The sequence below is a fragment of the Poecilia reticulata genome, linkage group LG4 (genome assembly GCF_000633615.1).
Source record: "Poecilia reticulata strain Guanapo linkage group LG4, Guppy_female_1.0+MT, whole genome shotgun sequence".
Taxonomy (NCBI): Eukaryota; Metazoa; Chordata; class Actinopteri; order Cyprinodontiformes; family Poeciliidae; genus Poecilia; species Poecilia reticulata.
Window position 1 is genome coordinate 714,604 of NC_024334.1, and position 16,853 is coordinate 731,456.

Here is a 16,853-nt window from a genome sequence, read left to right on the forward strand (position 1 = left end):
GATAAGATGCTCTCATTTTTGTTCTGCTTCTAATATTGTACATTATATTTAATTAAACTATCCACTCAGAACCCAACCACATTTGTTCTATGATAAAAAAAGTAGTCCATCCATTACCCTGAGGGATAATATTGAAGTTGTTTAATGAAGCGCATGGACAGAATATCCCTCTGTCATTTTCTCTGTGGAGTTCAGGAACAGATGTTTTTTGGCACAAAGGGAGCAATCTGCCCTCTGGTGAATTCAGCCTCTGTCAGACTGGACATGAATAAATCATTCTGGCTTAAGACTAAGATACAGAAAAATACCTGGGCGATTTAAATACCTTGGAGTTTGGGGCATTAAGAAAAAACCCCTAAAAAAACAGTTTTTTGGACAGTGTTGCTTATGTGCTATAGATAGACAAGAGATAATCTTTGACTGGAGTGGGATGAACCAGACTGTTCTCAAATAGCTCTCGTAGAGCAGGGAGATTGATTGGTTCCTGCAGAGACATGCACTCTGAGCTATATGATATCGGATAATGTCCCCCAGTGCTGTCTTTGTATTTGCACCATTCGATCTAGCTAAGCAATCATACACTTCCCTTGTTTTATGGCTCAAGGCTGTGATTCTTCAGACCAACCATACTTTTCATACCAGCTAAGGATCAACATGTACCTCCTATTTTTCATTACAATTTCAACAGCTGATTGTGAATTATTCTCATGAAGTAGGTGATAAACCCTTAAGCTTGACTCCCTATTGGAGCTGCGGTTGAGTCTTTGAAGCATAGAAGGAAGTAGTTCTTAAATTGCCTTGTTGTGTTTGACAGTCAGCTAATATAGGCTTATGATCATAAAAGCTTTTGCAACAAAGCATCAAAGAACTACTTTTAAACCATTAAAAAAAAGTAACGTTGACAGTCACAGACAAAATCCAGTGGTTCCAAGTTTCAAGTCTTTTTGTACAGCACATTTCAGCAGCAAGGAAGTTCAAGGTGGTTTACATTATAAAAACACAAAAATACAAAATCATAGAAAGCAGAGTCAAAAATTGAAGCATTACATTTTGTCAAGTGCCTTTGTGGTCTAGAAGTTCTGGAATACAAAAAACTTGAAACGTATGCAAAATAATATTGTTACAAGGAATCTGTCTTGGTGAAAGAGTGAATTAATCAGGAGTCTAAAATACCTAAAATAAAGACTCCTTCTAAATACAAGGTTTATTTTCCCCTAGCCTTTCTTTATAAAGCTGAAGAAGTTGGGGGGTTTCAAATGAACCCTTCATATGTAATTTGATGACATGACAAAAAAGAAAGAAAGAAAAAAGAAATTAAATACATTTGTTTGGATTTGTCTTCCTAAATAATGATGATTAAAAGTTGATTTTTATTTATTTTTTTAGAAAATCTCCCACTTAATGTCTAGAGTTAAAAATGCTTTAAATCCAAGAAAGTGGATCTTATGAACAAGTTGAGAAAAATCAACTTTGCAAAGTAATTAAAGAAGAACTACTTTACTTTAAATGATCTTTTTTTTTCTGAAAAGATTATGCTATAAAGAACTTTAATACCCCCATTATGGGATGTGAAGTAATCTTTCATCATGGTCCTTCTATGAGTTATAAGCTTAAATTTAAACTCTGGCAAGCATCCATCCAATAGAGCTGTAGCAGATGTATTTGGTGTCTTGCGTGTATGCACGTTCTTATCAAGGCATTTGTCTGCACATGGCTAGAAACTGTTTGGTTAGTGATGCTGTATTAGGCTGGACAGCCCTGCTTACTTTCTCAGGGCTCTACAAATGTAAACAGAGATAGCTAGCCTCATGTCAGGGCAGCGATAACGGCCTGAAACCTGTTACAGTTGCTCCACTTGCTTCTTTCTTTTTCATGTGCAGCTCCCTACAGCTCCACTCTGCTTTTTTCATTCAGCTAATGAACATTCAGGTTTAGGGCTATGACTGCAGCATGTTTAGAATGCTTCATTAGGAAATGCATTCATATGCATTTTGAAAAATGCTGCAGAAAGTGTCAGACAATAGGGAGGAACTCTGGATGTCTGAGATACAACGGCAGCTGCCACTCCCTGCACTGCTCCTTTTTTCTACTTTCTTCCCCCATCCATCCGCCCACCTCTTGTCCCCTGTTTGCTCTCTCCAATCTTATTTCCTTCTAGTCTGTCTTCTCTCCAATCCTGCTCTGTGTCAGTGCATTGGACTAATTCAATCTCCAGTACACAGGCACTCCAATGTAGTGACCCATGACATTCAATTAATGCTTCTAGCTGGGTTAGGTCAGGAGTAATTTTATGTGTGTAAATGTGTGCTTGCCGGATGTGCATATGTGTATCTCTGAGGAGGCGTTGAGTGTGTAATTTATCAAGTCTTTATATTACTGCAAACCTATTTTTTACAAACTCACTTTAATTCCCAAAACTCTGATTTGGCCTACTTTCAGAAACGTTTTTCTATTAAACTCTATAGAGACTCGCTACTCATAATAATTATTTTTATTTCCATATTTGGAGAAATTAAGACATACACCAACAAAAAAAAAAGAAAAAAAACTTGAAGTAACCATAACTCAGTTAAGAAAGTCCCTGAAAGTTGTCAGAGAGTGAAGAATACATATGAAATACCAAACTTATGCATTATGAATGGCCATGTAAGACACAAACATATAGCAAAGTCTCTACGTCAAAATGAATTAGTTATGTGAAGGTTATCTGGGAGACTTATGCTGCATTCCAGTTACTTCAAAAGTGGGAATTCAGAAATGAGTTTGACGTTGGACCCAAAGTAAAAATGTTTTAGTTATTAAGTCAGAATTTCAACATAGTGACGTTTATAAACATAATTTACAAACATAATTTTAAGCCTTACATAAGCAAGCTCCACTTTATTTTTGTTCAGTTTAGCGTTGCAGGCTGTATTTCTTTTTTGTTGTAATTACACAAAATGTCTTCTTTTTTTTGGGGGGGGGGGGTTATTTGTATTGTTCCTTAACTGACTGAAGCACCTTTAAAAACTGTCATTGTTTTAACCGTGTTACTTTAAGAGTGGAAGCCCCTCCTTTTTGTTTCTTCTTCTGTGGTATTGTCTTTAAATTGTTTGCGCCCCTTTTGACATTTTATTGTGTGGCAGAGGTGTGTGCTGCTTATTTTTTTATCTAAGTACGTCCAGTTTATTTATAGATCTGTTAAGTTGATTTTTGTTGTCACCATTGTGATATATGAATCCATTCTGTAATGTAAATATCTAAGTGAACCTATGATTGCAAAATGGCAGGAATTAACTTTAGTTTTGTTATGTACTTTGTTTTGCGTAGGCCTTGGAGCGGGCAGCCTATAATATGGCTGTTTTCTGTTTTCTGTGCTCTGTTCTGAATACAACTGGGACACAAATATGTGCAAAATATGCTTAATTTGTTTCACAGTAGAGTAACTGACTAATATAGCTATAAGGTTTTCCATGTGTTCATCAGATTGACATCCGGTGCCCTATTACCTTCTGACAAGTTTTTCTTTAAAATGCGTGTAAGCTCTGACTCCATTAGCACGGTTGAGGTTTTACTTTGGTGATATATATAAGAAAGCCTGGCTGTCACTGAGAACTTATTTACACTACCATCATTACTCTTGTCTTCCGGGCCTTACATTACTGACGTCGTCGCCTCTCCTCCAGCTGTCACAGTTATTGGATTGGTGCTGACAGACTGCAGTGCATCCTCTGGGAGGCTATGTGCATGAGCGGCGCGTGGAATGCTAAATGCGAACTGCAACCAATACTAGAGCATATTCAGACGAGCACCAATAAAGAGTGATAGCCCGGATGCTGACAAAAACACAAACAGCTAAAACACACACACAAGCGCACACACACTTTGCATCTCTCCATCTTCACAAGGACTTTGCACTGACTTTCATTCATTCTTCTTTTATTTTCTAAAGTCTAATCAGTTCATCACTTGGTCCTAAACCTAACTCCTAACCCCAAAACAGTACTTCTTCTTATGGAGTAGTGGCTCCTCACAAACTAGTGTTTGTTGGAAAAATGGGGTTTGCAAGGTGAGAAAACAAAAACACACGCATTCTCACCCCCACACACGCGCACACACACACACGCACACACACACACACACACACGCACGCACGCACGCACGCACGCACACACACGCACACACACGCACACACACACACACACACACACACACACTTTTGGATGAAAATAACTGTGACTTCATTATAGCTTTGTGTAGCCCGCTGCAAACACTTTCAATTTGGATTAGCATGCCTTTTATGAGCTTTCAGCTTGCAGTCATTATCACTGTAATCCTGTGTGGATTCTGCATCATCAGTGTCAACAGAAGGACTCTAAAAATTTAATTACTAGCCTAACCTTGATGGTTGACTAGTTAGAGAATAATCGCTGCCTCAATCATCACTTTACAGTAATCCTCCATATTAGTTTGCTCATGGTCACTAAATGCAACATGATTAATCTGAGGCTTTCTTCTGAGCACACAAATCATTGTGGACATGTTAATATTGTGCTTTTCGTGTATTTTTTTTAATATCAAATGATCAGATGGCAAACAAACAACTGAATTTTAAAAATACATATCAGTGTGTAAGAGTTTCTAAAAATTAATTTGCTCCAATCCACAAAACTTCAAATTACGCTCAAATATTTATTTTGAGCACCACTAATGTTTTCCATCTAAGCAACTTGCACGCAGATCACAACAGTATTAAACCCAATGTCAAATTTCAACCATCTGAACAAAACTGTCACTCTTAGATGAAGAAAGTTCGTTAGCATGTTAGCATAATTTGACTTGATTTAAAATTTTCAGCAGCCCATATGGACAAGACAGATGGCTTCCAGAGAAAAGTTGCATGGCAGGTTGCTACAAAAAGTGCTGCATTGTCACAGTGACAATGAGGCTTTTAAACAAAAAAACCCAAACATTTGACCAATTGTCAAGCAATGCGGTGGCAGAATCATGGGGTGTTTCGCTGATTCCCTTTTTTTAGTTATTCCAAACTTGATGCTTTTTTGAATTATGCAAAAGTTTTTCACAAGATTCATTGTCTATTTATGGAATTGAAAACAAATTAAGTTAATGAGGACTTCGAGTCTTTGTACAATCCTTGCACCACAAAACAGTGTAAAGGAAATGCATGTTTCCTTGCAGCAGAGTTAAATAACTGAGCACATGGATTAGGTTAATTCCTTCATGGCTGATCAGAGAAATTATCAAAAAAAAGCAAGCCCCTGATTAAAATTTGTCATTTTCATTTTTGTTAATCCCATTTTGTGATCCCCATCATGCCATTTTTTTCTATTCTTTCAATCTTCATCACATCCTCCTTTCTCCCTTCTTTTTTTTATCTTCAATCTCTCTTTAAGTTCAATAATTCCTCTCCCTCTGACTCTGTATCTTTTATGAAAGTAATGATCTAATTAAAAAGAGGTTTCGCTGCCTGCCTACTGTGTATAATTATCACTAGGGTCACCCTGTACTTCACTCAACAATTACTTAGCACAGCATTCTTTGGCTCCTTAATTAAACCTTAAGGACAGCGACTTGATCGTAGTCGCATTAAACATCACCAGGAGCAGGGAATACCTGTGCTCTTTTCCCTCCTGGGGGAAGAGCCGAGAAGCAGATTACAGAATGGTTGCCATGGCAACAATCAAGAGGATGTCTCATCCTGTCAGTCACTTGATCTGTGTGTTTCTCCTTGTGTGTGTGTGTGTTTATCTGCTCATCTGTAACAGAGACAACAGTTCTGCCTCAGGTCACCTGCTTTTTCCATTAATAAGGCTCAATCTGTGAAGATGGGACCAGGGCCAAATAGCGCTTGTCACATTTCCTGTTAAGGTCCCGGGGTGCGCTGACTGTCATTTTGATTGATTACATTGCCACCTCATAGAATGCTTGCCTTGCAGTGTGTCACCACTTGGCATCGCACAACACAGCTTTCATTGTGACATGGGCTGTGCACTCACTTCAAGCTATTATAGATAATCTTTGTAACGTGTTGTTCCAGCATGCGAGAGAACGCGCTGAAATGCTCTGCAATCTGTGCAATATCACAATTTAAATTGATTGAAGGTGAAGCTCTGTCTTATGAAAATAAAAAGCTGTGCAGAATCTTAAGTGTTTTTCTATGCTTTAACAAGGCATAGAAAAACATGCCTTGTTTTATATAAAAGAATAACCCAGAATGTAAACATACGTCTTACAGAAATATTCAATGAGACGGCGCATGCTTATTTTCTCTGTTGGGGCATCAAATGTATATTTTTAATGGGGAAACGATTTCCTGTTTGTGAAAGACTTTTATCTTCTTTTAGTACAAAAATATTACCAAAATGTTAAAGACAATGACAGAGAACAGTAAACGTAAGCCTCCAAGGTAAAACTCTAAAGTTAGGATGGGGTTGCATCATGACTCCCCAAGAAAGAAGAAAAAAAGAAATCAGAATAGATGTAAAACAAAATGATCTTTTGAATTGCTGTCATATTCTAAGACGCACTTTATGCTTAATGCAGTTCTGATCGTCATAATAAAAGCCGGCAGTAATTTAGATTTGACACCCTGAAGACAATGCTAAAACACTAATTAGGCTAGAGCTGCAGGCAATCTGATATTTTCCCCAGCTTTTGGCATTTATTTTTGCAGATAATAAAATATATTGCGGGTTTCTTTTCTAAACAATGTTGAAATGATGCTTAGCTTTAGTAGATCACTTGTGTAATTAATTGAGATTTTAAATATATTCAGCTCATTGAAAGAAGAGAACATTGCCTCCCTTTTATTGGTAGTAAAATTTATCACAGATATTTACAATTAGATAGTAAAACATTGAAATTTCTCCTTTCTGAAATTCTCTTCATTTCTCGTCTGCTCTTCAGTTTACGGCTTGGTTTTTTGGCTCTTCCATTTGGAACAAATGGTATAAAATGACACCAAATGTTCCCCTGAGTGAGTCTGCCAAGGGTTGATCTTGTTAAATTAAATGAGACCAATGAACAAAATAGCTCTGTGTTTAATTTTGTTATGCTGGTAATTTAAACTTATCATTATTTAAAAATGAAAATTGTGTCTGCAGTAGACCGCTGATAAAGCACATAACCTAACTGCCTATTAATCTGTAAACATGATAAATGGATAATACATTCTCAAAAGAGGAAAAAGTTAATTGGATTACTATTTTTTTCAGTATAACTTCCTGGGGACTTCTATTGCAGCAAAACAGGAGTGAAGTAAATTACTGTAAGGCAGTGAAGACAGAAGTATGCTGTGTTTCATTGTACCATATTTAGACATAGCGTGAGGTTCACATAAGTAAAATACTGTTTCCCTATGGTGCAGTGGGGCTGGAAATGTGCTTTTTTGTGTCTTCCTGTGTTTTTTAGTGTGTTATGCATAACATTTCTGTAGTTTCTTGAAAGGTTTGTGGCAGTGCATGCTTTGGTTTGTGTGAGTTCTTCTGGATTTTTGTCCCAGATGTTACTCGAACCACGTGTGACTATGATGCCCAGGAATAGAAGTAATGTTCATGGTCCCTTGAGGGCCTTGTAGTAGGCAGATAATAACAATGTTGGTGCCTCTGACCTTCTTCAGTTAGCATTCTGCAGTTAGGTGCCATTCACAATCAGGCACTGTTCACAATAAAGCTGTCATTAGAATGGGATGTGGCCAAAGGCCTCTACTTCTATGCTTTTCTGTGACCTTCCCTGTATCCCCTTGTAACATGCTGAAGAAGCTCAGTGACACTCAGCTTAATGGAAACATCCCTCTTAAACTTTACAGTGGCCACGTATCGATTGACTGATAGGTGTCCTCTTTGTCTCAAAGGGGAAACATGTGGACAGCATGATGAAGAGGAATATTTCAATAAACATTGTCACTGAACAAGAAGTCTAGAAATTATTTTATAGATAGACACATGACTTTGCTATTAAGCACCTTTTTAGAGTACCGCATGTTATGCAGTAAGTATTCAGACGCTAAACAGTTGGACATGTGAACTCATAAGTTCATTTTGAAATTTCATGCAAAACCCGAACATTTAGTCAGCACTATACACAGATTGCAGCTTTTTGGAATATATTTACAATATGATGCATTTCTATTTACATTTATTGCATTTTATCAACAAATGAATAGGTGGATGGTATTACTCCATCCTCTGTTCCCATCTGCACCATGCTTTTAAACCATCCATATTTTATTTTTTTCCTTCCTATGCAGTCTGATGTTGTTCTGACAAATTTGAATGTTATAAGGAACTGGTGCATGCTGTGAAGAAATGTTTTTCACTATGTGCAAACTGTGTTGCTTTGTGAACTTGTCTATCTGAACCTGTCAGATTTTTTCAAACTGCTTGTTTTCAGTTAACAGAGCAAGAAATAGTCAAACGTTGTTTTGAAAAAAAAAATGTTATTTTTCCCTTTTATTGTTACTGTAGCAAATCTGTAAAAGTTGTCAGCATCTTTTGGAAAATCTTCTACTTCAAGCATTTGATTTTACAGAGCTGTCATTTCTATCATTTCAGTAAAAATATGGATGTAAACCTTCAAAAATATAACTCTTTGCTTTATTCATGTAATGATTCTGACCATTTGCTCAATTTCTCACATGACATTTGTTCTGTCTTATCCAGGCTGCCAGCTCAAAGCGTACCCAACACAAGTAGATGACTGAGAACTCTGCATCTCATGATGGACAAGAAAAGTGGTGAGTGCCACAAAGCCTTTAGTTAAGCAAACAATCTCCCTGCTTCTAACACGTCTTACAGTTCAAATCCTATTTCCCCAACTGTAACACCAGCAATTTGTCTGGTAGGATTCTATTTTTGCCCATTGTACAGTCAATATAAAAAATAAAAGGTAAAACAATTTGGCTGATTATTGTGTATTTGACTTGAGAACTGCTAAGAGCTTATTTTCTTGAGGTGATAAACGCCTCCTGGCTCATGCTGAATTTAGAAGATGGCACAACATGAACAGTATTTTACATGCTGGCTTGTTTGTTTTGGCACAATCACTGCATGCTAATTACTTCTCTGTAAGTGATATTGGCTTTACAGAGCCGCATGTACAACACGGTACTGCTTGTTTTTGCAAGAGGGTGAAAAAGAATCATAATGCTTATAACAGTCTTACATTTGATTTATGTTTAGTTTGTTTACTAATTGCACATTCATTTGAAATATTTATCAGTTTTGTTTTTTTATACAAATTAAAATAATTATTATCCTTGTTAACTCCTTACAGCCAACGGCTTTCAGACCAAGGTCAACGAGGGCGGTGTACAGAGGAAACAGCTGCCCTATTCAGTGGAGACTCCCTATGGCTTCCATCTGGATCTTGACTTCCTCAAGTATGTGGATGATATTGAAAAAGGCAACACCATTAAGAGGGTCCACATCCAAAGGAGGGTGAAAGGCCCAGCTAAATTCAGCACTCTTCCCAGAAATTTTAGCCTCCCTGGACATGGAGTCAGGCCTCCACCTAAGGAAGGGGCATGGTCTGGGACATCTACCTTGGGCCCAAAGCCCAAATCCCGAGTGACAGAGGTCCAACAAATATTTGACTTTAGGCCAAGTGAAGGGGCAATATCCAGTCATAGCAGCAGAGCGACAACCAGCCAAGGAACTGCAAATGTTTCAAACAAATCTAGAGATGAACCAGGCTCTGTCTATCAAGGTACTGAGGGTAAAACTGCTGTGATTCAAAGTCGACCAAACCTCCTTAGAGCGTCATCAATGCCCATCACCCTCCAGCAGAGGAAAGGTTCAGATTCAAGCAGCCCTGATTGCACGACGGGAACGCCAGAAAATGGATCAACAGAGAACATGTTCCGTGCCTCTCCAGACATATTGGAAAGACGGTGCCTTCCACAGGATCGGGCAGGTCTTCACCAGCAGATAACAGTGGCACTAAAAAGAGTCAGGGAGCTGGAAGAACAGGTCAAAACTATCCCAGAACTAAAGGCTCAGATCTGCTCCTTAAGGGAAGAGCGGGAGAAGCTGCTTCGTCAGATACAAACACAGTCCCAAGTTCAAGCTTCCACATCATCCTCTGCAATGGCAACAACTTATGAGACAGGGGGAAACAGTCAACGCCAAAGACCAAGACCTTCAGAAGGCCTCAATTTATCTTTAGCAATTCAACCGGTTCGAGGTGTAGCTTCTGAGCATGTGCCAGTAAATGTAGAAGAGAGCCACAGGGAGACAAAAAGAACAAAAGAGCTACCAATACAGAGAGATCCTTCTACAAATCAAAAGCAAAGTGTACCATCAGAGAAAGCTGACAAGCAAAAAGAGACATCTAAAAGCCTGCAAGATAATGCAGAGGAAAGGCTATCACAGGACACTGAAGTTGTTGCAAAAGAAAGTGAGAATATCAGAGAGAGCAATGCATCAAAAGAGGACCAAAATGGAATGCTAAAGCTGGAAGAAAAGCTAATGGTGCTGGAAGCAAAACTTACTCAGGCTAGCCAGGAGCTAGAGAGAACTAATGCTCTTTTGAAGGAACAACTGGAAGAGAATAAAGCTAAAGAGGACAGAATATTGCAACTGAGTGAAGGGATGAGAGTAGAAATTTGTACCACACAAGTTCCTGAGAGGCCAAGAAGAGAAAGCATAGATGCAGGAACATTTACAGAGAGAATAGATCTCAGCCACCAAGAAACTGAGACAGAATCTCCTGCTAAAATAGATCAAGGAACAGATACGGATAAGATCTTGGTAGAAGTGATAGTACCCAAGCCGAGGGCTAGAAGTATTGATCGAGGAATAGCGACTAGTAAGCTTGACACACATGACCAACAAACAGAAATGGAGGCAGAGGTAACAGCGGCAATACAACCTCGACCCAGAGCCAACAGTATGGAACGGGGTACAATAACAGAGAGCATCGTCACGCAAGATCAGACGACCGAGACGCCTGCAGCCGAAAGAGTAAACCAAGTCACAGAGACAGAGGGAGAAACAGTGACAGACCATCCACAGAGACCAAGGGCCAGTAGCATAGATCAGGGAACAGAGACTGAAAGGGTGGACACTGTGGACAGAGTCACAGAGACCGAGGCAGCACAGAGGAGCGACCAGCAAACAGAAACAGAGATAGAAAGACAGCAGGACAACAACCTGTCTGCAGACGCACAAGCAGAGGGTCGAGTGGGGGAAAGTGAAACCACTGTAAGGGCAGATATTGGTCATCCTGTCAACAGCACAGCTGAAAGTGAAAAAACTAAAAAAGTAGTTCAAATAGAAAGTGAAAATGTTGCTGTAGAGGTTGCTGCAAAGATGTCTGTTACAGATGTTGAAGGCATTGTTGTGCAAACTTTAGATTCAGAAGTTGGAAAAAAGACTAAAGTCTGTCCCAGTCCAGCCTCTGGAACTGATAAGAGGGAAGTGACCTCTGCACAGGATGACTCAAAACCTAAAGAGCTCCAACTCTCAACTGGTGTAGAAATTATAGAACCTAAAAAGACTGAGATGGAGACAGCAGAAAACAAAGATAAAGAAATTGTGTGCGAATCAATTAAGGAAAATGTCGTCCCTGATACTGTTGTAGTAATAGCCGAAAATTCAGCTGTGAAGGCAGTAGCTCCTGTTAGACCACAGAGAGGACGCAAGCCCTCAGCAGAGAAAATGCAGCCAACACCTCCTCAGCCTCAGCTTGCACCCATGCTCACTACTAGGGAATCCAGTGAACCTGAATCTGAGAAAATCACAACAAAAGTCCAGACTGCACCACGCCTAGAGGCTGAGTTATCAGTACAACCCTCTGAACCACAGGAAAATGATCAAATGCCATCTGTGCCTCAAGTTCAAGACAGTAGTCAAGCAGAGAAGCTGCCTGATGAGTTGATTGAGAAGGAGTCTAATGTACAACCTCAGGGTGAATCTCAAAGCGTTTCTTCTAGCTCTAGTGAGATAAAAGTAAAGACCAAGCCCATTCAGCCACACACTAAGTCTCAACCTGCATCTCGTCGGGACTCAAAAGAGCAGAAAGCGCCACAGAGGGGATCCAGTGTATCACACCCTCCAAGTCGTGAGTCAGGAGAAACAAAGACTCGTCAAATCCGCCACGGGTCAGGTGATACCCCATCTCACTCCCAGAGCTTGCGAAGAAGCTCCACTGAGGCTCCATCATCTCAAAAAGATGCCAGAGAGACACAATCGCTTCGGAGAGGCTCAAGCGAAGCAGCTCAGCGTCGTGGTTCAAGTGAGGCAAAAGCCTTGCGGCGGGAATCTGGCGAATCTCAGACAGCCCGCAGAGGTTCTGGTGAATCGCCAACATCTCCTGCGGCGTTAGGACAAGTCGTAACTCGAATAACAGGCCTTCTTGGGGAGCAATGGGCACAGCTTGGGAGCAGCTCTGGAGCCCAACAGACGGCCGGCCAACAGGAGAGCCCCATAGCACCAAAACAGACTGCAACCAAAAGAGCAGAAGCAGGAAAGGGAACCCCAGCCAAGCCCGCAGGCAAAGGTGCCCCTGCTGCAACAACTGGGAAAGCAGCGGGGAAGTCCAGTGCTTCCAAAATGAGTTCAATTCAAAGCCAACTGGTCAGCTCCCTCAGTGTCCTTTCAGCCTTCTACTCCCCAGGCCAGAAAGCAGCTGCCACCAGCAAGCAGCAAGAGCAAGGTAGGCATGAAGTGTATCAGAAAGTACAAAGCGTCTGTCTGACAATGAGCCGAGTGATTTCCTCTCCAATATTCCACATATTAACCATTCACAAAGGCCTGTAGTTACATTAGTCATGCAGCTTAATTGCAACACATCCCTTATGATCTCCCATCAAGGCGGGGTCTAAATATTAATATGTACACAGAGTTTTGTTCCATTTCGTTGAAGGCTGAATGAGCGGCAGAACTTTGTCAGAATGCTTTGAATTCTTTTTGGATATCTGTTGTGCCAATCTGTGGTACGGGTTGAACGTCTTACCCTGCATGACAAACAGATTTGCCAGCTGATGTTAGAACTCTCATTATCAAGAGGACTGCAGGACTGAGCTTTTATGACACGCAAGTAGCCCCATCTGTCTATGCATGCAATTAGAAACACTCCACTCAGAAGAGAGGTTGTCAAATCAGGTCTGGATCAATTATCAACAGAATGATTGTGGTGCATCATATTCATTAGATATTAATTGCTAAGTTTGGATAGCAGTTATTATTCTTGTATGACATTTCATAAGCTGTATTGAACTTTACATTTTTCACTCTGAAAAAGGCAGCTTATTTGCATGATTTTGTTTTTATTGTACTGATTTGTGATTGTTTATTGCAATATGATGGATTAAACAGCCAAACATGAGCAAGGAAAAACATCTGTATGAAAAAATGCAATCTAATCTTTCTAATCTATTGAAGCTATGTTAGTGATGTGAATTATTCAAAACAGCCAATAAAATTAGGGTAAATATGGAAAAGGAGCGTAAATCCACAGCTCAGCTGGAAGAATCAGTAGAGAGGACTGTTATTAGTCACTGTTGAAAGAACACAATATGAATCCCTGCTTGTAGTCTTCTACAAGCTTTGCAGAAGACATAGTGAACATGTGGAAGAAGGTGCTCTGCCCAGATGAGACCAAAAACAAACTTTTCTATCATTCGAAATTCTTTATGTGGTAGAAACATTTGTATCGTCCTGAACACACCATCCCCATGGTGAAACATGAAACATGCTTTTCTTCAGCAGGGATAGGAAAGCTGCTCCAATTTTATTGTAAGATGGATGAAGATAAGACCTGTCACAGACTGCAAACGATCTAACTGCAGGGCAGCAACCCTCATCATCCAGCCAGAGCGAATATATTCATTTGTTAGACTGGCCATGTAAAAGCCCAAACTTGCATTAGTTGAGACACCAATCTGGCTGGACATCAGATTTATTTAAAATATTTATCCAAATTTTTAGTTTCTAAATGTGCAAAGTTAGTTGAAAAACTCCTAAAGAAGAACCTGAAAAGCCTATTTTGAGTCAGGACGGAAGAATCACAGTTCACAACTATACATTACTTGGTGTTGGTCTATCAAATAAAATGTTAATAAAATACATTGAAGTTTTTAATGGGAATATGATGAAATGTAAAAGAAAAAAGAAATCAAGGTGTATGAAGTTTTCCAGAGCAGTCTGTCTTGAACACTTATTTTGTTCACCATACAATAGTTCATATTTATAGCTGTTGTGCTTGCACATTTTTATTTTTATGCGCTATACATACCGTTTTTTTCTTAAACATAGTCACCACTGGTTGCCGTTACTAGGAAGGAAGAAAAAAGTAAGTAGTTGCCAAGCACTGCTTAAGTAGCCTGGTTTTAGTATCAAATATTTATTTCTTATTCCAGACATAATATACAAACACTCATTCACACAGGAAAGTGGAGCCATGCTTATCAACTGTAAAGTGGACTCGTAAGCAGAGGCCCTCACGCATACATCAAACAGATGGTGCCTCTCTGTCTTCCCTTGATGTCTCCAATGTTGGGGCTTGAGCCAGGAGCTGGAGCTCAGAACCACTTTTTCTCACAGTTAGCATGCAGTTCAATGTTGGGAGGAGTGTACAGCACTGTGTTCAAACAAAGTGCATATACCTGGATTTGCAGTGTTTCTGTGTGTTAGACATCTTGAACTTCTCTAATGACATTGCTAGAGAATTAAACTTTTGTATTCATCTGAAGCTAAAATTAGGTTTTGGGAATTTTCCTCAAATGAGACTGATCAAATTCAAAATCAAATTTACCTAAGCCAAATGTCAGCAAAAAAAAAAAAAAAAATGTATGCATTTATTAAAAGTAAGTTTGTATCTTTTGGACGTTGACGTGAGGATGCATTCAGATTTGAAATATTCACTAAGCTTCCCACTCTCTGTAGCTGTCTCTGGGGAGACACTTGATCTAAAAGCACCGTTCTTCCTGGATCTTTTTAGAGGGTGGTTTTTGGCGGAAAGCCACATTCTTGTATTTGGATAAAACATTATGGATCCACAGCACAACATCTGCTGTCAGGAACAACTAAGACCACCATACTAGGCCAAGAGCCAACAGGAGTCAGCAAAAGAGCCAATGCAGAATCGATTATTCAACAGTTACAAACATAAGTAGGCCTGACAATGTCAAGGTTGCTTGCTGTGAATACTGCTGACTTTTGCAAATTGCCTTGGGAAATACATGTACGTCATGTAGTAGTGTGGTTTAATTAAATGACTCAATTTAATTCAAAGTATTTTTTTCGTATCTGTCATCATACCATATGTTGCGATATAATGAATTTCCCCTGTGTCTCTGTTCATTCAACTCTGATGAATCTGTTTTGTCAAATGGTCTCCATACAGCTGGTCAGTTTGCAGTTACACCCTATTGGTTTCACAAATACAATGCATTACAAAAGTGTTCACACCCATTTTTTTATTTTAGCACAATGCAAACACATATCTTAATAGGATTTTATGTGATAGACCAACATAACGTACCTTGTGTAATAATGTTATTTTTTATTTGAAAATAAAAAACTTGTAGGCATTGTAGTCACAATGAGTTCATCAATTGTTCGTAGAACGGTCTTTGCTGAAATTACAGCATCAAGTGTTTTTCCAAATCCACAGACTGAAAATCTCGGACATCCCTCTTTGCAAAAGTCACTCAAGCTCATTCAGGTTTGATAGATAACATCTGTGGACATCAGTTGCACAGACTCRATTGGATTTAGGTCTGGACTGTCACTGGGACATTTTCACCCAAGAATTTGATCCTAATCTGATCTGAACCACTCCATTGTCACTCTGCTTTTAAATTTAGTCACCATTTATCACAATAGGAATGGAGTATTTAAGATGTTGTATGTTTTGGTCTCACTTTTTGTCTGATCAAAGCATCTTTTTTCACATKTTGCTGTGTTCCCTATATGGCTTGTTGCAAACTTTTTATGGCTTTCTTTCAAGAATGTCTTCTTTTTAGTCAATGTTCCATAAATGCCAGATTTTTGGGGTTCTTGAATAATAGTTTCCGTGCTCTCAATCCTAAGCTGTGGATCTGTTGAAACCTCTAGTGACACCAGAGGCCTCTTGGCTGCCTCTCTAATTAATGGTCTCTTGGTTTTTATGAGGCTTTATTGTCTTCCTTTGAGGCCTTCACACACTTATTAAAGTAGCTGGTTGTACTAGATTTAGAGGTAACTTAAGCTGGAGTGTTAAAAGAAATTCACACTATTTGTTTAAAATGGCAACGCTAGCATTTCTTCCCTTAAACTTCACAATTATGTATAACTTTTTTTAGTCTGTGCTCTAAAATCCTAGTAAAATACTCTGACTTTTGTGGTTTTAATGAGACACACACACACGCATACACACACACACCTACACACACGTTTAAATATACTACCAACAAAGAAGCTCACTGAAAAAAGAACAAAAAAACAGCATTCCTTTGTGCAAAGAAAAAAATCATGAAAGTCTTTGTGTTGCTTCTACTCAACTTTAATACTACTTGTTACATTTCCCCTGTCATTCAGTGTTTGAAAACACTCAAGAGTTAAGTTTAAAGAAATACTGTATGCTTTCTCACTTCTTGTTTTTGTCCCTCTCTCTCTCTCTCTCTCTCTCTCTCTCTCTCCCTCTCTCTCTCTCTCTCTCTCTCTCTCTCTCTCTCTCACCAGGTCTCAAATCTATTATGAAGAAAAATGGTGTTGCTGACAAGCAGGGGAGCAAGGGAGCCAAGAAAAACCTGAAATTTGTTGGGGTGAATGGAGGGTAAAAATCTTTCGCTTTATCAGTATCCAGCTTATGATGCATATGTTTCTGTAGTTTTTACATTTTTCATTTGTAGGTCTGTGGGGCATTGTACA

The 16,853-nt window shown here is 39.2% G+C and overlaps 1 protein-coding gene across 2 annotated transcripts in view; it reads left to right on the plus strand.

The window, feature by feature from the left end:
• Positions 1-16,853, plus strand: part of kank4 (KN motif and ankyrin repeat domains 4) — a 77,411-nt gene that overhangs the window by 46,338 nt on the left and 14,220 nt on the right. For both annotated transcript variants that reach the window (XM_008406176.2, XM_008406175.2), the window contains exons 2-4: positions 8,661-8,734; positions 9,274-12,654; positions 16,665-16,758. In XM_008406176.2, the coding sequence (XP_008404398.1) occupies positions 8,716-8,734; positions 9,274-12,654; positions 16,665-16,758 (3,494 nt within the window). In that variant the 5' untranslated portion in view covers positions 8,661-8,715. The remainder of the gene's footprint in view (positions 1-8,660; positions 8,735-9,273; positions 12,655-16,664; positions 16,759-16,853) is intronic.